The sequence below is a fragment of the Cyprinus carpio genome, chromosome A10, assembly GCF_018340385.1.
Source record: "Cyprinus carpio isolate SPL01 chromosome A10, ASM1834038v1, whole genome shotgun sequence".
NCBI lineage: Eukaryota > Metazoa > Chordata > Actinopteri > Cypriniformes > Cyprinidae > Cyprinus > Cyprinus carpio.
This window is the reverse complement of record NC_056581.1, coordinates 15,808,070-15,833,256: the sequence shown is the minus strand read 5'-3', so window position 1 is coordinate 15,833,256 and position 25,187 is coordinate 15,808,070. Positions and strand designations below refer to the sequence as shown.

At 36.7% G+C, this 25,187-nt stretch overlaps 1 protein-coding gene across 6 annotated transcripts in view; it reads left to right on the top strand.

The window, feature by feature from the left end:
* The window catches only part of LOC109065515 (lysine-specific demethylase 2B-like), a 28,540-nt gene extending 3,446 nt beyond the window's left edge, over nucleotides 1-25,094 (top strand). For 4 of the 6 annotated variants that reach the window (XM_042765387.1, XM_042765389.1, XM_042765388.1 and 1 more), the window contains exons 3-21: nucleotides 1,756-1,834; nucleotides 1,923-1,969; nucleotides 2,578-2,756; nucleotides 3,687-3,793; nucleotides 6,934-7,027; nucleotides 8,450-8,603; nucleotides 9,168-9,283; nucleotides 11,577-11,694; nucleotides 14,548-14,915; nucleotides 15,662-15,748; nucleotides 20,310-20,552; nucleotides 20,645-20,788; nucleotides 20,945-21,031; nucleotides 21,200-21,499; nucleotides 21,590-22,410; nucleotides 22,683-22,846; nucleotides 23,249-23,410; nucleotides 23,596-23,814; nucleotides 24,045-25,094. In XM_042765387.1, the coding sequence (XP_042621321.1) occupies nucleotides 1,756-1,834; nucleotides 1,923-1,969; nucleotides 2,578-2,756; nucleotides 3,687-3,793; nucleotides 6,934-7,027; nucleotides 8,450-8,603; nucleotides 9,168-9,283; nucleotides 11,577-11,694; nucleotides 14,548-14,915; nucleotides 15,662-15,748; nucleotides 20,310-20,552; nucleotides 20,645-20,788; nucleotides 20,945-21,031; nucleotides 21,200-21,499; nucleotides 21,590-22,410; nucleotides 22,683-22,846; nucleotides 23,249-23,410; nucleotides 23,596-23,814; nucleotides 24,045-24,226 (3,671 nt within the window). In that variant the 3' untranslated portion in view covers nucleotides 24,227-25,094. Of the gene's footprint in view, nucleotides 1-1,755; nucleotides 1,835-1,922; nucleotides 1,970-2,577; nucleotides 2,757-3,686; nucleotides 3,794-4,495; nucleotides 4,877-6,933; nucleotides 7,028-8,449; nucleotides 8,604-9,167; nucleotides 9,284-11,576; nucleotides 11,695-14,547; nucleotides 14,916-15,661; nucleotides 15,749-20,309; nucleotides 20,553-20,644; nucleotides 20,789-20,944; nucleotides 21,032-21,199; nucleotides 21,500-21,589; nucleotides 22,411-22,682; nucleotides 22,847-23,248; nucleotides 23,411-23,595; nucleotides 23,815-24,044 lie in introns of those variants that run through there. The other 2 variants (XM_042765391.1, XM_042765390.1) reach the window with 2 other exon arrangements.
* The last annotated feature ends 93 nt before the right edge of the window (nucleotides 25,095-25,187 follow it).

Sequence of the window (25,187 nt, the reverse complement as noted above, 5' to 3'; positions counted from 1 at the left end):
TGAATTTTCAGCATCATTGCTCCAGCCTTCAGTGTCACATGTAACATCTAGTCTATCACATGATCATTTAGAAATCATTCTAATATTCTGATTTATTATGAGTGTTGGAAACAGTTCTGCTGTCTAATATATTTGATGAATAAAAGGTTAAAAAGAACAGCATTTATTAAAAAAAAAAAAAAAAAAAAAAAATCTAATAATATATATTCTAATAATAAATTTTTCTTTACTAACACTTTTTATCAATTTAAAACATCCTTGCTGAATAAAAGTATGGATTTTATTTAAAAAAAAAAAGAAAGAAAAAAAAATTACTGACCCCAAATTACTGACCAGTAGTGTATATTGTTATTACAAAATATTTATATTTTAAAAACATAGCTTCTTTTTTTTTTTTTTTACTTTTTATTCAAAGTATCCTAAAAAAGTATCACATGTTCTGAAAAAATATTAAGCAGCAGAACTGTTTCCAACTTTGATAATGAATCATCATATTAGAATGATTTCTAAAGGATCATGTGATAATGATCCCTAAAAATTCAGCTTTGCATCACAGAAATAAATGATAATTTAGAGTATAATAAATTTAAAAACAATTATTTTAAATTGTAATAATATATCACAATATTACATTTTTTTTCTGTATTTTTGATCAAATAAATGCAGGCTTGATGAGCAGAAGAAACTTCTTTCAAAAACATGAAAAATAGTAATGTTTCCAAACTTTTGACCTGTACTCTATATATATATATATATATATATATATATATATATATATATATAACAAAGCACTTTTGAACAGGATAATTTGTGTAAATTCTGTTTTTTAGTTTTGTCTTGTGGAATATATGTAAATATCTATTATGTCAATTATAGGGCTGCAGTGAACGATTATTTTGATAATCGATTAATCTAACAATTAGTTGACTAATCGATGATTATTTAACTGATTTAAGCAGCAAAATAAAGGTAAGTGATAGGATGTTTTATTTTTGGCTAAACATTTTATTCTAACATAATCTCTCTTAAAATACCTTTATAGGGTTATGATAATCAAAACAATCCTGAGCTACAGTAGATCAACCAAACTAAAACTTCAACAATTAATTTTTTAATTGACTAATAAAATTATTGTATCATTAGCTAGCTTCACACTGGAGAGCTGCTTTATAACAGAAAATCAAGTTATAATCTTAACTGAAAGCGACACTGACTCTGGTTTTTCATGTTTAATACTGCAAAGCTGCTTGATTTAAGGCTATCTATTGAATTGTACTGTTATATAAATAAACGTGATGTGACTGGACTTTTCTTTACTGGAGTGCCGAACTTCAGAGTTTGTGCAAACATCCACATCGCTATAATCAAATGTGTTATATAAATTGTTGCCTACAGTACATACAGTTTTTTTATTTTTTTTTTATTTTTTTTTTTACAAAATTAGAATTGTATTATATTTTAATAGATTTGTTCTAGTGGAAAGTGTGCATTCATATGAACCTCTTTAGTGTGGGTTTATATATAAGAAGATTGATCACTACAATGTTCCCAATCTGCCATTTCAGATGTTTCATAGTTTTGATGACAATTATTTTAAAATGTGAGAAACTGTCATAATGAATGAGAAGTTGTGTCTAAAGTCTTGGTTTACAAGTAATACTTGGGTCATTCATATACTCTCTATTTTAAAATCCAGGGATTTGTTTTTTCAACACAGTGTAACTTTTAGCAACCACATCTTTTGTACCATCCTAGATTTTACATATGAATATGTTCAGAGAGAGGCACTGCGAACTCCACTCATATTTAAAGCCAAAGATGGACTGGGAATTAGGTAAGAGCAAGTAAAACAGTTTTATTTCAGCTAGATTCATACTTTTTACATTGTGAATCACTCATCTGAATTGTTTAATGTACTACAGAATGCCGGATCCAGAATTTACTGTAAGTGAAATCAAGGGTTTGGTTGGTAAGTACTAATAATTATTTTTTTTTTTCATCTAAAATGAACAGGCAAAGTTGTTTGACTGTAATCAGATGAAAAGCAGTAAAACGTTTTGATAACATTGTTAATCCATACTTTTGTCTGGGACTTTTATTGCATTTTCTCTGTTTAATATCTAATCAGGTCTTGCATTATGCATGAACAGGACAATGTTCTGCTGCTGTATTATGAAACTAAACGCATGCACCATGTCTGTTCTGTGTGCTGGTATTTTGAAGAGTACATATGCATTAGTTTATCTGGCTGATCAAATTGATGATGTCATGCACATACATACACAGTCCATCTTACTCCTTATTAGGGTTGAGGAAGAACATAAGCTCTCTGAGCCTCATATTTACTCACAGATTCATGGCCTGTACATTGATTTATGATGCTGGTAAATAACTTTGGAATTATCCTTGTATTAAGAGGGTAATGAATACAGAACAGTGAGGATTATTTATTGGCTGTGCATTTTAGAAAATAAAGGTTCCAGTTTAGAACCAAAACGTTTAAACTTGGTTACTTCTTATAACTGAGAGGAGTAGCCTATCAAGTGGTAAAGTGTTTGTCACTGCATGGATGTTCAGGCAGCAGGCGAGCTGTTGACGTGATGGATGTTAGCACACAGAAGGGCTCAGAGATGAGCATGGCACAGTTCGTCCGCTACTTTGAGACGCCTGAGGATGAACGTGACAAGCTGTTCAACGTCATCAGCCTGGAGTTCAGTCACACCAAACTGGAGAATTTGATCAAGAGACCAACTGTGGTAAGAAACATGATAGTTTTTTTTTTTTTTGGTTGATTTGTCGCTTTTCAACATTCATTTGCGCAGTTGCCATTTAAACATGATTTAAAATGACATTAAGGCAAATCTTACTTGTGACTTTTCTTCAAAGTATCATGCATGTCAGTAATTGGGTACATGAGAGCAGGGATACTAGTAATGCTCCGCTCAATAAATGAATTAGTAATATCAGGTCAAATAAATTAGTAATAATTTATGGCCCAGTGATATTTGCGAATGCAATTCAATCTTAATGCCTTCATGCAATTTTTGGGTATTTTATTTACAATAAAAAAAAAAAAATCACACTTATCTCTCCTTAAAAAGTTATATAAAAGTTAATGTTTGTTTTATTTGGTAGAAATAATATAAAAAAAAAAGTATGTGATGAATATTTGAAATAAAGATAAAATACAAATATTAGCTGAAGAGCTTATTTTAGTTAGTTGCCAAGTCAGTATTTCTAATTTTGTTTAGTTTAAGTTGAGTCACTAAAATTACGAACTGGAAATAAATAAAAACTAAAATAAAAATAAAAACAAATTAAACCTAAATTGTAATATTTAAATTAAACCAGAACTAATTAAAATGACTAAAGCAAATAACAGAATGACTATAAATTTAAAAAGAATTATTATGAAACTAAAAGTATAAAAATAAAAGCTACTTACAATTTTTAATAACAGCTATAATAGTATTGTATATCAATAATAACTGTGCACATGTTCTGCTGTTATTGTCACATGCAAAGGGTGACTGTTAATATTAATAATAAAGTGTGGAAGTTAGAATTTCAGTTATTGTTGTAAATTAATCTAGTTGTCAAGCATTTAAAAACTTCCTTGGTCTCTTTGGGTTTTAATGTTTATTATGCCCGTCGTTTTATTTTAACGTATTTCTGATTGTCTTTAGGTGGATCTGGTGGATTGGGTGGACAATATGTGGCCGCGGCATCTTAAACAGAAACAAACCGAAGCCACAAACGTCATGTCTGAGATGAAATATCCCAAAGTTCAGAGGTAATATTTTAGTACGTTTTTGGAAAACAATTAAGAATAGACCTTTTTCCAAAGACTGTGATGACGCATTTACTGTTATTACCATGAAAAAAAAAGTAATCAGGTTTTTTTTTGCCTGTTTTTAATTTTATGTACATTTATTTCACTATACTTTGTGATATATTATCTTGGTATTAATTTACAGTGAAATACTAGTTAATGCTGCTGTGGGGGTTTTTCTAATACAGAGGCTGAGGGAGTGACGTAATCAATCGCTCAGTATTTTTTCTCTTTTGTAAAGTAACAGAAATGCTATTGTGGATTTTGTTTCTGTTAGTATTAGAGCAAATGGGCACGCAAAAATTATATTTGTTGTAGTTTCTGTTCACCACTTCCCGACTTTGACTACTTCTGCTTCTGAGAATCCCAGAAATGTGAAAAGTGTCCCCCATTTTTTTTCTGAGTGTGTCCTGAGAAATCACAGGCTCTCTGATGAGTTAGGCTCTGTAAATGGCAAAAAAGAACTGGATAGATGAAGCAAATTTGCCATTTGGAGATCATTATTATTTTTTCAATTTTATGTGCGTGTTTCAATGCCCATAAAGGTTTTGTTGCTCCCCTGTCTGCTCCGACTTTCCTTTAGGAAATATTTTGGCTTTCTGACACAGCTCCGAGCTTGTTGAGTCAAAACTCTTCTCTGACATCCTGCGTCAGTCAAAGATGAGGTCTGCTCATTTCCCACAGTCCCTTGTTTTGCTGCGCATTTCTTTTGCCTGCAGCTGGCTGTGACTCCATCAAGTTGCTAGGCAGCACACTTCTAATGCGGAGAAGAGGCGGATCTTCACGGGCTGCTGCAGCATCCCAATGAATCCTGCTCAGCCAATCAGAATATCACATAGCAGTATTTCCTGCACAGGAAAGCCCACTCTCTCTCTTTCTCTATCTCACTTTGCCTTTGACTCCCTCCTCCCGACTCTCTGTATTCATTGAGCTCTTTATAAAGGAAGAATTCAGCGCTAAAATCACTTCAGTTCTCCTCTTTTGAATTACATGGGCAGATGTCAGAACGGCAAAGTGCTTCAAATGGGGATGAACATTTTCTGGGTATGTGTCTTTTTTTTCACTGAATACTATGGTGCGATAATTTAAAGAATCCTTTAGAGGTCCCTTTAAGGTTTGGTATAGTCTGCTCAACTTTCTTTGCTAGTTTAATGAAAGTGTGACCAGTAATTTGTGGTCATTCCACTTATGATTATGCGGTCTGGTAAAATACATGTTTTCTGAGGGGCTGCATGTGTGGTCTGAAATTTTATAAGCTCACTCAGCATGTTTGTGCACATCAAGGGTCTAGTTTTGTTTTGGCTGCTTTGGTGCATCATCCCCCTCACTGACTGCTCTGTGAGATGGATGACACGGGCTGCAACAGTCACCGTTTTTGTTACTAAATACAGTATGAGTTATCCATGTTCATCTAACAGAACTATTGATTGCATTTCTTTCTGCTTTGGTGTCGTTATACATGTATACAGTTATAGAATATGAAATTCTGCTCCAGTAGCCAGAAAATGCAATTCTGCACAAAAATAAGATGTGGAAGGAGATGTGAACAACCATGAATAAAGAGTCAGATTTAAATATTATATTATTTAAATATAATGTATAATATTATATTTGTTTACTGTTTCACATGGGGTTTTATATTGATAATTTTTTTTTAAATACAATTTTATATTAATGCTAAATTTGTTTTGATTAACGTTATTATTATTTAAAAAATACTTTAAATCTTAAAATTCTATTAATATGTTACACAAGGGGCAATTTTTATATTAATGTTACATATTTTTAAAACATGTAATATTAAATTATATTTAAATTCTTATATTATCAAAATTTTATTAATATGTTTCACATGGGGTAATGTTAACATCAATGTTATACATTTTCTAAATAAAAAAAAAAAAAAATATTTCATAATGTTATGTTCATAATATTTTCAAATTTGATTTATTTTATAAAATTGTATTAATATTTTCTAAAATACATTTCTTTTATTTATATAAAAAAATCTATTAATATTACATTTTTATATTAATAGTCACAATAATTACGTCATGACCTCCGTGACAATATAAAGTGTTTTAATCCATTAAAAAGGGTCATTATTACTGTGTTATTAGGCCTTTTGTGAGGGTACTATGTAGTCACTGATTATTTATTCATAACCTTTCATCGAAGAGCTCCAATTATAGGTTGTAACCTCTGAGAGTTCAGGTTGCAAAGTATTACCCTAGTGTTACCTGCTGCAGCCTTCAGTTAATGAGTCTAAGAAAGATTTTGCCATGTTTGCATTATGGAAAACATCTGGAATCAAAGTGCTCAATGTGCTTGTTTGTTGATGCTGTGGCATGATGTCATCTCCAGTGACATCATCTGACATTTACACTGCCAGAACTTCAGCTGGCACAGTCTGATGTGCAAAACATGCAAAACTGTCTGGTAATTACAATTCTAACCATTGTGAAATCCTTACTTTGGTGACCCTAAATTTTGAAATCTCGTTTCTCAGGCCCTCAACCATCTGGGCTTGCCTAAATTGATGCCTAATCATTTTTTAGTTCATGATGCCCTGCGGTGAGCGATGCGTTTTGCTCATTAGAGCTAACGGATTTCTTCACTTTCTTCTTCTCCCGGCTCAGTGGGACAGATTATAACCAGACACTGAGGCAGTTTGGGGTTTGATTAATTTCGCTCCTTGATAAACGCTGTGGATGACAAATGCATAAGCCGCAAATAGCTTCCATCCCTGTTCTGCTGCTGAGATGGCTTTATCTGAAACAAACCCATGTCAATGACTGTCGTTCTGTATGTTCTGAGAGAGAAATTAGCTTTAATTTTAATGCTGAAACAATTTTTTGTTGTTGTTGTTGAAATCCTAATATTTTGCTGTTGATTGAGAAGGGGAAATTCCACTTTATATGGTTTAAGGAAATATTCATTTTGAGTTGGGAGTTGAACATTTCCATGGTGTGGTCACTCCCAGTTGCAAATACAGTCTTTTTTGTCAGGACCTAGAAACCGCATTAAGATTTATCGTTCTTCTCCATTTATGCAGATGTTGCGAATCACCCTGTACTTCCCCTGTTTCTATCTTTCTGTAGATACTGTCTGATGAGTGTAAAAGGCTGTTTCACTGACTTCCACATTGACTTTGGCGGCACATCGGTATGGTACCATGTCTTCAAAGGAAGGAAGGTAAGTGTTTGGTAGTTAGTGGTGCTATTATTATTATTATTATTATTATTATTATTATTATTATTATTATTATTGGCCATACTTGGGGTAGGGGTTTGTTTATGCTATTACTTTCACAGCTATTATGATTTTCTGCAGCATTGTCTTTGCTTGTGATCTGTAAAGATCAGGTATCTAGAGGCCCTGTAAATGAATCTCTTCCCTGTTTGCATTGTTGCATCCCTGCTGGGGCTGCAGTGTCAGCAGAAATGCTGCTTGTGTTTGTGTGTGTGTAAGTGGAGGGTATCAAATAATATCCTCTCTGAAAGGTCAAACGAGTGGTGGCTTGTGCAAGAAAGATGAGTGACACATGTATGTCTGGGGGAACTTCTAGGAAGAGTTGTAGGAGTTTATGCCTGTTATGTAATCCTCCTCCTTTCACGAGAATTGAACCAATTTCTCTTGCAAAGAAATTGCAAAGTTATGAGCTTAGTAGTTTTTAATCATACATGCAGTGGGGTCCAAATGTCTGAGACCATTAGTAAAATGCTTTTATTAAGCATGTTTATTATTTAATACAATTTTACAATACATATTTTGGTAACACTTTACAATAAACCTTCTTAGTTTATTCTTCTAAAGGATTAATAAATCATAGTTAATGTTAATCACAACATGCACTAATACATTTTTAAAATCAAAACTTGTCTGTTAATATTAATTAATAAACCTGAACTAACAATGAACAGGTGTATTTTTATTAACTAACATTAACAAATATTCATAAATACTGTAATAAAGGCATTGTTCATTCTTAGTTAATGCATTATGAACTAAGGTTAACTAAGGAAGGTTATTGTAAAGTGTTACCCACATTTTATTATTTGCTAATATTATTAGTAACAATAAAAAAAATCTAAGAAATTTTATTTGCAGACTATAAATAGTAAAGCATTATCTTCATTTTGTCAAGTTTCTTTTTTTTAATTTTTTAGAAATCCTGAAACTTTCTGATGATTTCCAAGTATAAATAAAATAAAACTTTTTGACCCAACTGTATGTCTGCTTATTAATTCAATTTGTAGCATTTTTTTTATTTAATACACTTTTGTATTCTAGATATATAGATAAAAATTCTCAGTTGCCACCTAAAAATCTTCACAAAGTACAGAATCCCCCTAAGTTTGTCATATTGTTTCTTTGATTTAATGTTAACGTTTAATGTCCTACAACTTTGTAAACTTTGTACTTTATTTATTTCTTGGTATAAATGAAACCAAGATTTTGGACCACATTATCTGCTCTTGAATATATTGAAGAGATAAATAACTTACACATAAAGGATGAATGCTGACATGAGTTTGTGAATTATTCATTTCAAAGAAGAAAAATCATATCCCAGTTTAGAATCACACCTGCATTTCTCTCGCTCTTGTTCTTCAGGTCTTCTGGCTGATTCCTCCAAGCCCACACAATCTGTCTCTGTATGAGGACTGGGTGCTGTCAGGCAAACAGAGTGATATCTTCCTGGGTGACCGTTCAGACAGCTGCCAGCGAGTAGAGCTGAAACAAGGCTACACGTTCTTCATCCCTTCAGGTGACGCACTGAGCTTGAGTGCATATATTTAATGTAAAAACTGAAGAGGATGTCAGTGGCAATGCCAAGGTCATAGCTTCGATTCCCAGGGATTGCATGAACTGATGAAATGTGTACCTTTTATCCAGTGATAAAAACATTGGATAAACGTTTCTGCCAAATACTGAATTGTAAATGTCAATTCTGTTCTTGTTTGCTCACCTTCATGCTGTTTACTGTGAAGCACAAAAGGAGAAATTCTGAAGAATCTTAACAAAACTCTTTTCAATGCAACAACAGTTGTTGGTCATTGATTATGTTTGTCAAGCAAAGAAGCACAATTAAAGCCATTCCTATGACATTTATGCTGTATTCCATGATCTATAAAGTCAGACTGAAATGTAAGTAATTATTCCACTGAAATGTCATTCATGTTTGCGCTCGGATTCAAGAAAATAGCGTCAGGTTTGACTTTAGTGACGTGAATAAGATGAAGAACGGAGAATGCCATTATGAGAGCAGAAGAGTTTTAAGCCATTTTCTGAAATTGGGCATTCATATTTTTGCTCGTGTGTGTGTGTGTAGGTTGGATCCATGCCGTCTACACTCCAGAAGACACCCTGGTGTTTGGCGGGAATATTCTACACAGTTTTAACATTCCCATGCAGCTCACTGTCTACGAAATTGAGAACAGAACAAAGGTAAAGCATTTATTTACAAATATAGATAGTTTGATGATTTATCAGTCAGCGTTTAAGGATCTGTCTTTTTAATTTGATGCATGTGGAAGGAAATTCTGATCAATGTGCATCCTTCGGAAGTTGTTTCCATTTATAATATTTATGAGTATATAGTACAAAGTGCCGGGTAGATTACTCACAAATTGTAGTCCGTTACTGATTACAAATTACGTGACAAAAATTGTAGTCAATAATGGAATCCATTACATTTCACATTTTAAATAATATAATCAGACTACTTTTAGATTGTTTTTGACCTAACTCGTTTATTACATTGTTTTAAATAGGATAATCTTGTACCATATTGATATAAAAAATACAAAGAGAAAAAAAATAGAATCTGTTCTTTGTTATTAACAACATGAAGTTTTTTAGAGATGAAGTGATTTAGTGATTGTTTCTAAAACTTGGGTTTTTGAAGAAATTGGTTTGTGTTTGTTTTTTTAGTGTTTGTATTTTAAGTTATGTAGTGAATTTAAGTTATTTTATCATTAAAATAAGCACTTATGAAAAAAGATGAAATGTTTTATTTGTTTATCTGCATGCCATGTGACCATTAACCAACGTCAGAGAACCATAAACATTTACTGTAATTGTCATACTTAATTTATTAGCTCATTACCTTAAAATCTCAAGAAAGAGTTTCAGCTGAACTGTAGTCTGATTACAATTATTAAAAAATGTAATATAATCTAATTACAACTACTTCATTTTTAGAACCTGATTACGTAAACCAGATTGCATGTAATCAGATCTGATTGCAAATGCCTTTTTATATTGAGACTGGTACTTGATGCTATAGATGTGGTTTCAGTTTTTTTGAGACAAAAAGGACCATCTTTTCCCACTAGAGTGTGACCCAAACTGCATAAATTTGAGAGGACTGAGCCTAAAACAAGATTTCTGATTGGCTCGGATGCTGACAGTAAAAAGGATGTTTTAGTGACAGCATTGGACACCTTTGAAGTGTTGTGACATTTCAAAGTGACAAACCAGTTCTGGTCGCTCACTTTCTGCTAGCAGAAGCTCCAGGACACTTTGATGTGCTTTGCAGGGCTTAGAGCCGGTGGGCTGGGCTATTTTTATATTTGCTAGACAGAGCAGCCAGAAATGAAGATGGATCGTGGCACTGGCTGTGTTGTTCCAGGGGCTGCATTATTGCAGTGCTCTAAATTTAGCTCTGCCTGAAGGAGGTATGAGGGAATGAGAGCACAAGCCCTCCATAACTCTGAGAATGTGAGTTTCCTCCCTGGAGAGGAGCCGGAATGGAAAGATATGTGCATGAGAAGCATCTTAGTCATGTTGTCGTTTTTCTCATACTGCAAGAGCCATCTATTATGAAGCCAGTTATATTAGTTTTTTTATGTAGGTTTTAGGTTCAACTTCATAGTAAGGTTTAATTTCTTAACATCAGTTAATGCATTCGGTATCACAAACTAACAATGAACAGCAGTTTTTACAGCATTTTAAAATGTAGGTTAATGCTAATTTATAATGTACTTATTATTCATAATGTTAATTCATGGTAATTTATACAACTTGAAATCTTAACAATTTATTAGTTTTTGTAGAAGTTAGGGCTTCAAAAAAACCATAATCACAAAATGGTTTAGTGCTATTATCAAATCAAATTAAATCAATATACATGCTGCGCATCACACTGAAGCATGGTGCTGTTTTTAAAAATATTATATCATTTTAAATATATGATTTTTAATAATTTGCAAAGATATTGCAATATTAATATTTGTTATTTTGTAGTAGCAGTAATAATATAATTTTAATTGTATTTTAATAATGATGGTAACAATAATAATAATAATAATAATAATAATTATAATTTAAAATGATAAAATAAACATTACTACTACTACTACTACTACTACTACTACTACTACTACTACAAAAAATGAAAATAATATAATAATAATAAATTATGACTTTAATTATTACTATTATAGTTAAAATGATAGATAATCATAAAATGTTGGCCCAAATTGTGCAGCCCTACAAACCAAACCTGGAGCTTTTCAACAGTTAGAACCCCCCGCCCCCCCAAAAACATAAAAAAAAATCAAAAAAAAAACAAAAAAAAAAAATCATGCTGTTCTAGTAGAAATTAACATTTAACCAAGATCAATAACTGCTATAAAAGTCCATTGTTAGTTGCATTAGCTAATGTTAACAAAAAGAACCTTACTGTAAAGTGTTCCAAGGTTTGTCATAGTGTTAATTCATTGCATATCGGTTTTAGGTGCACTCCAAATTCCGCTACCCTTTCTTCTATGAGATGTGCTGGTATGTGTTGGAGAGGTATGTGAACTGCTTGACCAGACGTTCATACATGAGCCTGGAGTTCGGCGTTCACGCTGGTGAGTTGGCTAAACTGACAGCTATTTGCAGTGACAAACGTAATCAGAAGTCATTTTCAAGTGACGGACAGCGTTGGCAAAGCAACAAAGTTCAAGTGTATGCAAATGCACAGTAATGTGATCTGCCAGCTGTTAACGGGAGCGCAGACGTAAAGCTTGCGCAATCCACCGCCTGTTATAGAATGTCGGCTAGCAACCAAAAGAACAGCAGCTTGATTATAAAGGGAGTGCTCTTTGAAAAGAACCATTAAAAAGCTGACATCTCAGTTTGTCGCGATCTCACAAAGATCTGTTATACCACAATGAATAAATGCACAATGAATCTTTCATAATATTTACACTTCGTGTATTTTAATGAGAGGATTCTTGAGCACGCAAATTTCAGCTCTGCACAGGAACCAGAGTCCCTTTAAGGCAAGTCATTTCACTTTGCGGATTTCATATTTGAAGTCTCATATGTCTTTTTGCTCAAATAGCGTTATAAAAAGCTTTTTTAGGCTAGACCGGCCAGTGCGCATGCGCAGTCCTAAGCGTGCATCTCGGAACACTGACTGTTTCTATAGCAACCGGGAGTGACACAATGACTTTACCAATTAGTGATTGGCTCTTTTATTCAGAAGGTGGGGCTTCCTTCAATAGAGCGGCCATATTGAGCTTTGCATTTTACCCCATTCAAAACTACAGTCGTGGCCAAAAGTTTTGAGAATTACATAAATATTGGAAATTGGAAAAGTTGCTGCTTAAATTTTTATAATAGCAATTTGCATATACTCCAGAATGTTATGAAGAGTGATCAGATGAATTGCATAGTCCTTCTTTGACATGAAAATTAACTTAATCCCAAAAAAACCTTTCCACTGCATTTCATTGCTGTCATTAAAGGACCTGCTGAGATCATTTCAGTAATCATCTTGTTAACTCAGGTGAGAATGTTGACGAGCACGAGGCTGGAAATCATTATGTCAGGCTGATTGGGTTAGAATGGCAGACTTGACATGTTAAAAGGAGGGTGATGCTTGAAATCATTGTTCTTCCATTGTTAACCATGGTGACCTGCAAAGAAACATGCATAAAAATGGCTTCACAGGCAAGGATATTGTGGCTACTAAGATTGCACCTAAATCAACAATTTATAGGTTCATCAAGAACTTCAAGGAAAGAGGTTCAATTCTTGTAAAGAAGGCTTCAGGGCGTCCAAGAAAGTCCAGCAAGCGCCAGGATCGTCTCTTAAAGAGGATTCAGCTGCCGGATCGGAGTGCCACCGGTGCAGAGCTTGCTCAGGAATGGCAGCAGGCAGGTGTGAGCGCATCTGCACACACAGTGAGGCGAAGACTTTTGGAAGATGGCCTGGTGTCAAGAAGGGCAGCAAAGAAGCCACTTCTCTCCAAAAATAACATCAGTGACAGATTGATCTTATGCAGAAAGTATAGTGAATGGACTGCTGAGGACTGGGGCAAAGTCATATTCTCAGATGAAGCCCTTTTCCGATTGTTTGGGGCATCTGGAAAAAGGCTTGTCCGGAGAAGAAAAGGTGAGCGCTACCATCAGTCCTGTGTCATGCCAACAGTAAAGCATCCTGACACCATTCATGTGTGGGGTTGCTTCTCATCGAAGGGAGTGGGCTCACTCACAATTCTGCCCAAAAACACAGCCAAGAATAAAGAATGGTACCAAAAACACCATCCAACAGCAACTTCTTCCAACAATCCAACAACAGTTTGGTGAAGAACAATGCATTTTCCAGCACGATGGAGCACCGTGCCATAAGGCAAAAGTGATAACTAAGTGGCTCGGGGACCAGAATGTTGAAATTTTGGGTCCATGGCCTGGAAACTCCCCAGATCTTAATCCCATTGAGAACTTGTGGTCAATCCTCAAGAGGCGGGTGGACAAAACAAAAACCCACTAATTCTGACAACTCCAAGAAGTTATTATGAAAGAATGGGTTGCTATCAGTCAGGATTTGGCCCAGAAGTTGATTGAGAGCATGCCCAGTCGAATTGCAGAGGTCCTGAAAAAGAAGGGCCAACACTGCAAATACTAACTCTGCATAAATGTCATGTAATTGTCGATAAAAGACTTTGAAACATATGAAGTGCTTGTAATTATATTTCAGTACATCACAGAAACAACTGAAACAAAGATCTAAAAGCAGTTTAGCAGCAAACTTTTTGAAAACTAATATTTATATAATTCTCAAAACTTTTGGCCACGACTATATAGGAGTGACACGTCTTGGGTATTCTATAGTCTTTGCAGGAGGAAGTTAAACATCTCTGAATGGCCATTGTGTTCCAGAAATCAACAGATATGTCTGTGATTGGCTACATTGCTCAACACTGCAAACACGTTACAAAAGGAAACTCTGCCTGTGCTTGCACCTGTTAATCATTTTTGTTTTATATTAGTTGTTTCTGTTGCCTTTTCTGCAATAGATGAATAACAATTTATTTGTTTTTAGATATGGTATGTTAAGATATTTCTATTTTGCGGAAGTGCCTTGAATCATTTTACTCCCCTGCATCCTGCACACACATAAGTCTCTACCCGCCCATAAAGTCCCGCGGGAGTGCAGGTCTGTAGTGTAAGCTGCAGAAACAATCCATAAATTTGTATTGGAGAGGGTTTATAAATATCCATTTTAATCACTCTTACTGAACTCCACCAGAAGTGAGCCAATCTACTAAGTGAGCCCTTCTTTGCATTTCTAATCTCTGAAAGTACATGCAAGTTCCCGTGTTTCCTTATTTCAGTCATACCACTCATCAACATGATTCCTAAGATTGCTCAAGGCCTCTCTGGTCTTTGTGTCATTTTTGGTGATTCTTGTTTTCTCTTCTGATTTTTATTTAGCTGAACCCAAGCTTGTAACTGAGTGTCTCGTCTCTGCTCCTCGGCTGGACATGGAGGAGGACTCGTGTGAGTCACGGTTAGAAAGGACAGAGGGCATGACCCAGCCCTCCTCAGCTGTTCCTCCCTATCAGACTTTCAAATCCCCGGCCAATGATTCTGAAGACAGCTTCAAGTCCCTGCCCTCAGAGTGTCCCAAGACTCCGTCTGGCTCACCTGGAATGGAACATTCCAGCAAATGGACCCACTTGACTGAGTTTGAGTTGAGTGGACTCAAGGCCTTGGTGGAGAAGCTGGAATCCCTTCCGGAGACAAAGAGATGCGTTCCAGAGGGCATCGAGGATCCACAAGCACTGCTTGATGACGTGAAGGTCTTTATGCATTTTCCATGTGTCATTTGTTTTGTCTCTCACTCAGTGCCTTGAATTGACATCATTATTGCTGCTGCCTGACTCAGTTTTCTTTTCATAAGGAATAGTAAATGGAAGTAAGCACCTGCTGGGTGCGGTGTAGTTGCAGACCTAGACTTGTAGGTTCAGGAACAAAGCATTGCAATGCACTTAAAGGTTTTTGTTGCATTAACTTACGGTGGCATTGGTACACCAAGTCTAAGTCTTCAACATTAAAAACATGCACAAGATTTTGGGTTATCTGTTTTATTTAAATTTGTAGGCTTATTTGTAGGCAATTATTTGATTGAAATATTTCAAATAAGTTCTAGAATATTAAAATATTTTAATTATATTTTAAAGTATAAAAGTGCATTGTATATTTTCGCACACCAAAACTATTCAATGTTTTGATTTCCATAAATAAAAATAAATAAAATACAATAAAAATAGTGTCTGAACTTATGTATATATGTGTGTGTATGTGTGTGTGTGTGTGTGTCTATCTATATATTTTTTTAATTTTTTTATTTTTATTTTTATTTATTTTTTTTAAAAACATGGTATCTCTATCTAACTTGATATGCATTTTAAATTATACACACACACACACACACATATATATATATATATGTATATGTGTGTGTGTGTATGTATGTGTATATGCATGTATGTATGTGTATGTACTTTGTGTTTTCAATTTAGTTTTTTGTCTGCTTCTTGAACAGGTTGTGCTGAAGGAACATGCAGATGACAATCCAAAGTTGGCCATCTCTGGTTCTCCTATTGTATGCTGGCCAAAGAAGACAGGCAAGGTATGAATGTTTATGTAGAGTGATTAGAAACATTACTATGTGGCTGAGCAAGATTTTCATCTATTTTAAGGTCATTAATTTGATTTACATATTGCAATGTCATCGGTTAATTGTACTTTAGAGTAAGACAGATAAGGACCAAAACATGTTATAAAGGTTTTGCTGTCTCCATTCCTTCCTAATTTTCCCCCTTCAGATTCATGGTTGATGTAGAAATTAAGAATACGTTTAGATGAGTTTTGTTTAAAAAGCCCTTTTTGTTGTTGTAGTATTACCAAAATAGTTGTGTTGTGAGGTAGATTCAGTTGAAATATTGTGCAATGTCTTTATTTGCAAAGACAAAGCGGAACTTTGCATTAGTATTTCACTGAAATGATGAATCAGCTTCACACACAAGGGAAGTGTTGGCAGTCCCCCAAAATTAGACCTGGCCAATCACATGCAAATCTGGGTTTATAGACTTGTTTTAGTTTATTTCCCTATTGACTGTGACACGTGATTGGTTGTTGGCTTTTGTACCCCCCCCCAACACTAAAACTGTCTCGACTACTAAAAGCCCAGCAGCTGAATTTTCGCCTCCATTGTGTCTGTCTTTTGTGATTAAATACCATCTGTTCTTATACTGCCCCAACTGGCCTCTCTTCTTTACCCCATGACCCGGTTTGAACACTTCTGTTCTGCATGCTCGCTTCCTAGTGGTCGTGTCCAAGCTGTGTTGGCACATATTAAAGAGCATGTTTTGCATATTGCACACCCATTGGCTCTGCCGCTCTCCTCTCCCCTCCCACTTTTTGGAACTTCCCCTGTTGCATATTCATGAGCATGTCTTGCTCTAGCGGCTAAGGAACAGAAGGGAGGGCTGTGCCGTCTCGCAGCCAGTAGCAAGCCGGAGCTGCAGCCATGTCAGTTAGCTAAGTGCTGAGAGGACTCTAAGAGCCATGGCCATGTCTCTGATCGCTGACGAGGAGGATTATGAGAACTCGGATGCTGAGCAGGTAGTAACGTTGAGCCAAACCCATGGGTCCTTAGTCTTAAGAACAAAAGATGCAATAGATTGCATGTAGCAGTTATTTGTGTGTATTTGCAAGTGTAACTGAAGTACACTTGATAAGTGAGCTGTCAGAAATGTTTATGGTGACCGCTGATAACTACATATGACTAACACATGAGTTCCGTTTTGAGCCTGGTGCTCATTTTGATTCAGTTAGACATTGTTTGATGTTTAATTTGCAATAGCAAGGTCACATTTTTGCCAGTTTACTCACTGAACTTGAATGAATATATCAGCAGGTTGTTGAAACATGAACCTAAACTAGCATTTCTTGATGGTGTAAGATCTTGTTAGGTACTTTCAGAAGTTGCAGATGAAAGTGAAATCAGTGACACTTCATTTGTGGAGAAGCTGTGATATTACTTTGTCATATGATAGTCATGCTGTGTTAGTCACTACAAATGCTAACAGTCACAGTTGATGTTTTAATGCACACTGCAGTGTTTCAAAGGCGTGTGGGTTCTTTGAATACTTTGCATATGTCTGTTTGTGCGGCTGCCCACGTGAGACTCTCCCATCGCTTGTTTTATGCTTGCGGTTGGGCGGATCTTTGCTTCTCTTCCAGGGAATCCTTTTGTATTCCTCTTCTGTTGAAAACATACAAATGCATTTCGCTGCAAATGCTGTCGCCACTGAGGAAAGGATGTAGCTGCTCGATTAATCATCCATCATTAGGATGAAATCCATCTTTGTGGCTTTTGTAAAAACGTACAAAAGTATGTTTGTTTGCGTACATTTTTACTCTCACCGCTCGTTCCAGATATTTGTAAAGATCATGGTGTTATTCAACTTCCTCAATTTCCAGGATATTTTTAACTGTTTTGGCCACAGCCCAACAAGGGCCTCTTTGAGCCGGTCCTACAAGATGAGCGCATGGGGGAGGGGCGGGACAAAGAACCAACGTGAGTAAAAACAGTTCAGACATGTTCCTGTTGTTATCCTGGACCTGTAGTTATAAAATTGTAGGTGTATACTGAATCAGACTTTTTTTTTTTTTTTTTTTGGAAATTAGATCTTACATACGTCAATAGATTTGGTCTTGAATGCTATTGGACAGTGTATTGCTGTAATATTGATAAACCACTATTTAGACCTATAATAAGAAAATAAGAAAACACAATTACTTGCTAAGTGACTTTCTTGGGGCCGTAGCTAGTTTTTGGTTTCTATCAGTTAATCTCCAGTTTTTTGGTCACCTCTTCTTAGGACTGGCTTTGCAATGTCAGCATTTTTCAAAAAAAAAATGTTTGTGATATTATTCGCCCCCAGTGAAAAGGCTTTATTTTGCTGATATCTGCCTCATCCAGTTTTGTGTTTAAATATCAAGTGTATCTTCACACCCTACCAATTAAATTTACCCTGCCATTGTCCATACAGCTGGGTGTAATTTGTGACTTTTGCTGTTGTTTTTGCAGTATAATTTTATTGAATATTAATTTGGATAATGTTCTTAACAAGTTGGACAATTACATAAAAAGCATCTGGTTTAATGATGGTATCACAAACTAAGTGCTTGAGTCAGCTTTGTGTATGTTTACCATGGATATGTATTTTTATTTTTTTTAAACTCTGCACATACACCTATACCAGACAGCAAGCTTTACAATCCATGTTTGCCCTTAATATCTACAGTAATCCTGTCTCAGAGATCTTCCATCTCTGCAGCACTTTTTATATGAATGCACTCTTTAATTTCTGACCTTGTCAGCAACCCGCTCTAACAATGTCAAGCAAATCATAGCACATGCACACACTCAGATGCTGTGATGATGGTTGGCTTGGAAAGTTCTTGTTATTTCAGTGGTTTCACAATGAGAAGTGAAACATTTCCTCACTTTGACAAGATTAAATTTTAACAATGAAATCCGTTTTGTGACTGTTGATAAGTCTCTGTTTGGCTTCTAAAATCTCCTCTGAACAATTTGATATTCTCTGCTTGGAACCTTTGATTTTGGGTGGTGGTCTTGTGGGACTTTTAATGAGTTTGAAGGTCCTGTCTATAATCTGGGTGAAAGCAGCTCTTACAAACACAAACTCACAACATCCAACACATTAACAAGAGACATTAGATTTGGCCTGGAATGTTTTTCCCACTGGAAGCCACATAACTGTCTCCCTCTTCCCCGGCTCTGCTGACCACATGCTTGAATTTGTGCTTCTGTTTTCCTCCGTCTCAGTTTCATAACGCATCACATCTGAGATGTTGTGAAATAGCAGTTTCTGCTTTCTGATATTTGTGGACAATTTCAAGAACTCAACAGTATTTATGTGTTTGTCTTTTTTTAATTATTTTTTTTCTTTCTGTCATTTCATCCATGTAGGAAAAACTAATCAAGTCTACTACAAGCATCGAATTCACAGCTCTGTGAAAACAGTATTTTTGAGTCCTACTGAAGAGCTAATTTCAACTCTCATGTGCAGAGAAATCCACTTAGGCTTTTTAAAAGCAATGTACCTATTGAGGAGGTTGGGTTGAATTTCCCCCTCTGGCTAATGCGATTGTTCGTGTTTTCCTCTCCATTACTGAAGGTTCCTAATGAGGGTGGAGGCCAAATTCATTCTCATCAATCACCCTGTGTCCCATGGTGCCGTAGGAAAGTCGTGCTGTGGGTGCTGGGACAGGCATGGCTTCTGCTTGATGTAATGGGGACATTGCAGCCCATGGGATATGGCATATAGCTGTTTAAAGAATAATTCCCTTTGACTCTCTTGAGAGTATATAAGTGTGTATGTATTAAGCTTACTTATGATTAATAGTCTCAATACACTGTTGCCATTTTGGACTGATGGCCAAGAATGACATAGAAGATGAGTAAAAGCTCTATCAGAAAGGAAGCTCAGGAGATCAGATGGCAAACATAAAACACGCTTATATTCATTCTGACATCCCTGCTACTGCTGCCGTTTCTCCTCTGTTGCATAACACGGCTAAATCAGTGCTGGAATATTTGTGTTTCTAAGGAAACACAGTTTACGTTTATGAGAAATGCTGTTAGGAATAATATTCGTTGGCTGGTTTAATGCATGTTCCTGCAGCTGTATCCTGACTTATTGTTCTTTAATTGACTCAGAATTAATAACAACAGGGAATGTCCTCCAACTTTACTTGACTGACACTGTGGGCAGATTTTATTGGTATTCAAAGAGCAGTAAAAATGCTTTCTCATGTTCAGTGCTGCTGTTCTCCTTTTTTTTTTTTAAAGTGCCCTGAGGGCATATAAACAATTTGAATAATTGCACATACAACTAAATCTGAACCATATGAACCCACTCTCAGAGTGTGGGGTCTGAAAGTAGATAGGTTTGTGTTCATTATGTTTGCATTCCCTTGACTATCTGGCATTGCATTGCATTACTGTTAAAGTCAGCAAGCAGCTCATGAACAGATCGTGTTCATCATGTTCTGGTTTCCAAAAATGTTCAGTTTACTACATGTAAAACAGGTTGAGAAAAGTTAATCTGGTTTCCTTTTGGCTCTTGTATAAATAATTCTGTGGTTCTATGTTTCAGCCACGACCGCTTAATCGGTCAAAATCAAAGATGGGCTCATCTCCATCGGCTGCTCCAGCGGGAGGAGTGAAGCTCTCGTCCAGCCGCGGTTCATCTAGTGCCCGGCGCAGACGGACACGCTGCAGGAAGTGTGAGGCATGTACGCGTAAAGAGTGTGGGGAGTGCCACTTCTGCAAGGACATGAAGAAGTTTGGTGGACCAGGCCGCATGAAGCAGTCCTGTATCTTGAGACAGTGCATAGCGGTCAGTCTGGGAACACGGCATCAGATTTGACCCTTGTTCTGCTGAATGACATGTCTGGAGGAACTAACTGCCACACTTTCTGTGTTTTGCAGCCTGTTCTACCTCACACTGCTGTGTGTCTGGTGTGTGGAGAGGCTGGGAAAGAAGACACTGTAGAGAACGAGGAGGACAAGTTCAACATGACGCTTATGGAGTGCTCTATCTGCAACGAGATCCTCCATCCAGCATGCTTGAAGGTTGTTTTTTCTAATTAGGCCACCAAACAATTGGAAACTGTGATATCTGAGCCATAATGGCATCAACAATTTTTCATATTTAGTCTAATTTTTGACATACAATGTTGTCTGTCTACTGTTCTGTTGAGTAGAAACTTATTCTGTTCTGTTGTTCAGGAGAAGGATTCTGGTGGTGTTGTAAATGACGAGTTGCCAAATTGCTGGGAGTGTCCGAAATGCAATCATGCTGGAAAGACAGGGAAAGTAAGCATCACTGTCCTACCTAACAACATGATTAAAAAATTAAAAATAAAATAAGCTAAATAATGAAAATGGTGATGACAATGTTAACTCTCAAGATAACAAGATATTACATTTCTGATATAATACATAATAGATATAAACTTGTCTTGTCTTCTTTCACACCTTTTGGTCTCAAAGCAAAAAAGAGGCCCAGGGTTTAAGTACGCCTCCAATCTCCCTGGCTCTATGCTCAAAGAGCAACGAATGAACCGGGACGTAAAGGAAGAGCTGGAATCAAACATGTCTGCAGAGTCCTACACCTCTACTGTTTCACCTGTCATGAAGAAGACAGAACGAGAGGACAATCCTACCTGCAAGTCAGAAAACGCGTTTAAGAAACGTTCTCCCAAATTGGAGGATAACCCACTCCGCAAGAAGAGAAAACTCTTTGAAAAGGACTCAGACTCAGATTTCAATGTTAAGAAAAAGGTAGCAAGACAAAGAATAAGTAAAAGCAAATAAGAGATGAAATAATATTTTTTGCAAAGCATGTATTTTGACCCTCTTTTAAATCCACAGAAGAAGCGCTCAAAGCCTGAAGATCTCTCAACCTCTAATGTCCTGGGACAGATTAAGACGGAAAGAGAGAATGATGAGGAGTATGATGAGGATAACAGACAAGAATTGGAGAGGAGAGCCTTCAGTTTTGTGACCTCAGAAGAGGAGGATGGAGTTGATGAAGGGGAGGAAGAAGAAGAGGAGATAATGAAAGAGAAGAGTAGCCCAGAGGAGAATGGGAAGCTTGAACACAAAACCTCCGCTGCATGGAAAGGTGACCAATCACAGGGCGGTTTTACCCAGGCAGGGCCCAGCAGTGACTCAGGTGTTGATGCACAATTGAGGAGCCAGCGAAAAACCAAACGTAAGCCTCGCATGCCCAACAAAGAACTGAGCAAAGTACTAAGCAAACAACTCAATCAGGAGATCCAGAATACAGAGGATCGTCTAGCACATCAAAATGGCAGAGTGGTGAAAACAGAACCAGATAGTGATGGAGAGGACAGAAAACCACTGAGGAATGGAAGCAGCCATCTGAGAGACTGGCTGGGGCCTAAGCGGGAACTAAATGGATCCTTGCGAGAGCAGCTCCCGGTTAGTTGGATCAGGACTACACCTACCCCTGTCATTCGGCCAACACCTTGCCGCTCTCCACCGAAATGTGTTCAGATGGAGCGTCATGTTATTCGCCCCCCTCCGATCAGCCCCCCTCCGGATGGGCTGCCCTTAGATGATGGGAAGAATCACATCATGCGGAGAGAGGTGTGGATGGCAGTGTTCAGCCACCTCACACACCAAGACCTGTGTGTCTGCATGCAGGTCTGCAAGACCTGGAACAGATGGTACGTCTTCCAGAAACTAGGAAAGAAAGCATCATAATATGTTGTAGAGAATGTGCATTATACTGCAGTACTACATGAGCATCCTTTTCCTCCATTGGTGCTTTCATTGGTTTACTACCTTGCTCTCAGACTTAACCACATCTTTAACCTTTGTCCCGACTAAAGAAAAATTGTGACTTAGATCCTTGAGGGTTGGGTCCTCCATGTTATGTATATTCTAAACATGCAAACTCAACTTTGTAAGACGCAAGTCTTCTGTCCACTGTTCTCAGGTGTTGTGATAAAAGACTTTGGACCAAGATTGATCTGAACCGGTGCAAGTCAATCACTCCACTCATGCTGAGCGGCATTATCCGCAGACAGCCAGTCTCCTTGGACCTGAGTTGGACCAACATCTCTAAGAAGCAGCTCAGCTGGCTAATCAACAGATTACCTGGTACAATCACACTTTTACTTACCAGCTAATTTGTTTAATGGTGGAAACTGTTTTATTTCAGTGCTTCTCAGGTTCACTGTATAAATGGATTCCTTTCCAGCTGTTTTGACGTGTATCTCCTAATGGTGTAGCCTTTATGTACTTGACACTCCAGTCTTGTTCCCGGAGATCTATAGTCCTACCAAGTGTAGCTATGACCCTGATCAAGTACACCTGAACTAGCTAATTAATATCTTTAGGAACACTTGATTATTATAAACAGATGTTTTGGAGCAGGGTTGAAACTGAACTCTCTTGCATAAAAGTAGATCTCCAACAACAGGATTGGGCTCCCCTGATGTATGCAAACTTCACTCTTGTGTCCAATACTTGCATGACTCCTTTGTGTTGGTGTCCTGGCAGGTCTGAGGAATCTGTTGCTGGCAGGCTGTTCGTGGGCAGCTGTATCAGCTTTATGCACATCCAGTTGTCCTTTGCTAAGAACTTTAGATGTGCAATGGGTAGAGGGACTCAAGGACAACCATATAAGAGACCTACTCTCCTTGCCGACAGACAACAGACCAGGTACTGAATGATAGCATTAATTGCTGTTTATGTCCATTATGTACTCTTGACCCGTTTAGAAGTTCTTTATCTTCTTATATTGAAAATTCATAGCGCCCCCATGTGTACTCAAGAAATAGTACAGGCACATTTCTGTTATATTGTGTAAAAATTGACTGTAAAAGATGCATATTGCTGTCTCTCAGGTCAGTTGGACAGTAGAAGTAAACTGAGGAATGTGGAGAATCTCTGTCTAGCTGGTCTGGACATCACAGATACGTCCCTGAAGCTGATCATAAAACATATGCCTTCACTGTCCCAGTTGGATCTTAGTTACTGTAACCACATCACCGACCAAAGTGTCAACATCCTCACGGCAGCCGGCACCACGACCAGAGACTCTCTCACTCACATCAACCTTTCAGGTATGCAGGTAATACTAAACCCCACACATAAAAGGTTAGACAAGCTAACGGACAGTGGGGTGGGCTGAAAAACAAGTATGTATCCTATCTTAATCTGATAGGATTGCTATCTTGCTGTTTTATGCATTTGCATCTTGGGAAAAGCATGATGTAAGGCCACTGCTCTTCACTTGCTACTAATATAAATCTGAGCGGCTATGGCTCTAAATCCCTATTCCTTTCCTCCACAGTTTGTAACAGAGTTACAGACCTGTCGTTGACCTACTTCAAGCGCTGCGGAAACATTTGTCACATTGACCTGCGGTGCTGCAAACAGGTGACCAAAGAGGGTTGTGAGCAGTTCATCGCAGAGATGTCCGTCAGTGTGCAGTTCAGACTGAACGAAGAAAAACTACTGAGCAAACTGAGCTAGTCAACAAAGAGAGTGACAATAACTTGACCTAGAACCCAGGGAACTAACAATCTCGCCCTCCATTTTCTACACTTTTTCAACACAGGATGGGTGGAGTGTAACACACTCAACAGAAAACCAGCAAAGACAAAAATGACATTGCTAAAAAACACACTCCAAGCTAATGCCTGATTTCATCAACAGAGCTCACAAGTGAAGAAATGTTCATTTCTGGTGGCCGATTCAGCCTCTCAATCTGTTTTTTTTTTGTCTTTTTTTTTTTTTTTTCTCAATTAGTTTAGTTGTGCTACTAAGGCAAACGTTTATTGATTTTTACGTTTACAAGGCACAGCTAGCAGAGCGTGCCGTTAAAATGCTGTTGAAAGGCATGTTTATTAATATTTTGCATAAATGTTATAAAAAAGGTTTTATAGTCACAGTGCAGTGTTGCAGTGACAAAACCGACTGTTATTTTCTTTCTCGGAAAAGAAAAATTCAAAATGCATGTGCTTTTTTTGTTACCATGCAAACGTTAAGCGTCATGCAGTATTAATTTTTGTATCAGAAGGGATTTCACACTTTATGTGCAGTATTAAATGCACTCATATAGACTTTATTGACAGTATTCAGTCAGTACAAAGTTTATTTTTTTCTACAGTAGGAAGTTAAGCAGATCCTATCTATACTAGCTATAGTAACATAACTGTGCAGATGTTTTTGTAATGTTAATTTAAGATGTGATGTCTTTAAATGTTATAAGATGTTCTACAGGTACATTCTCTTTTCCATACGAATATATAACTTACCTGGGTTTCTTTAATATGTATATATCTGGGGGAAACGTATTTGCACTGTTTGACCTGAATAAATACTGATATTTTTTCCAGTATCGATGTTTTGCTTCACGGAATTTTGAATGTGAACAACTTGGTGCACAAAATTACACCGAGTATCGGATTATTATTCATAAATTAAGATACAG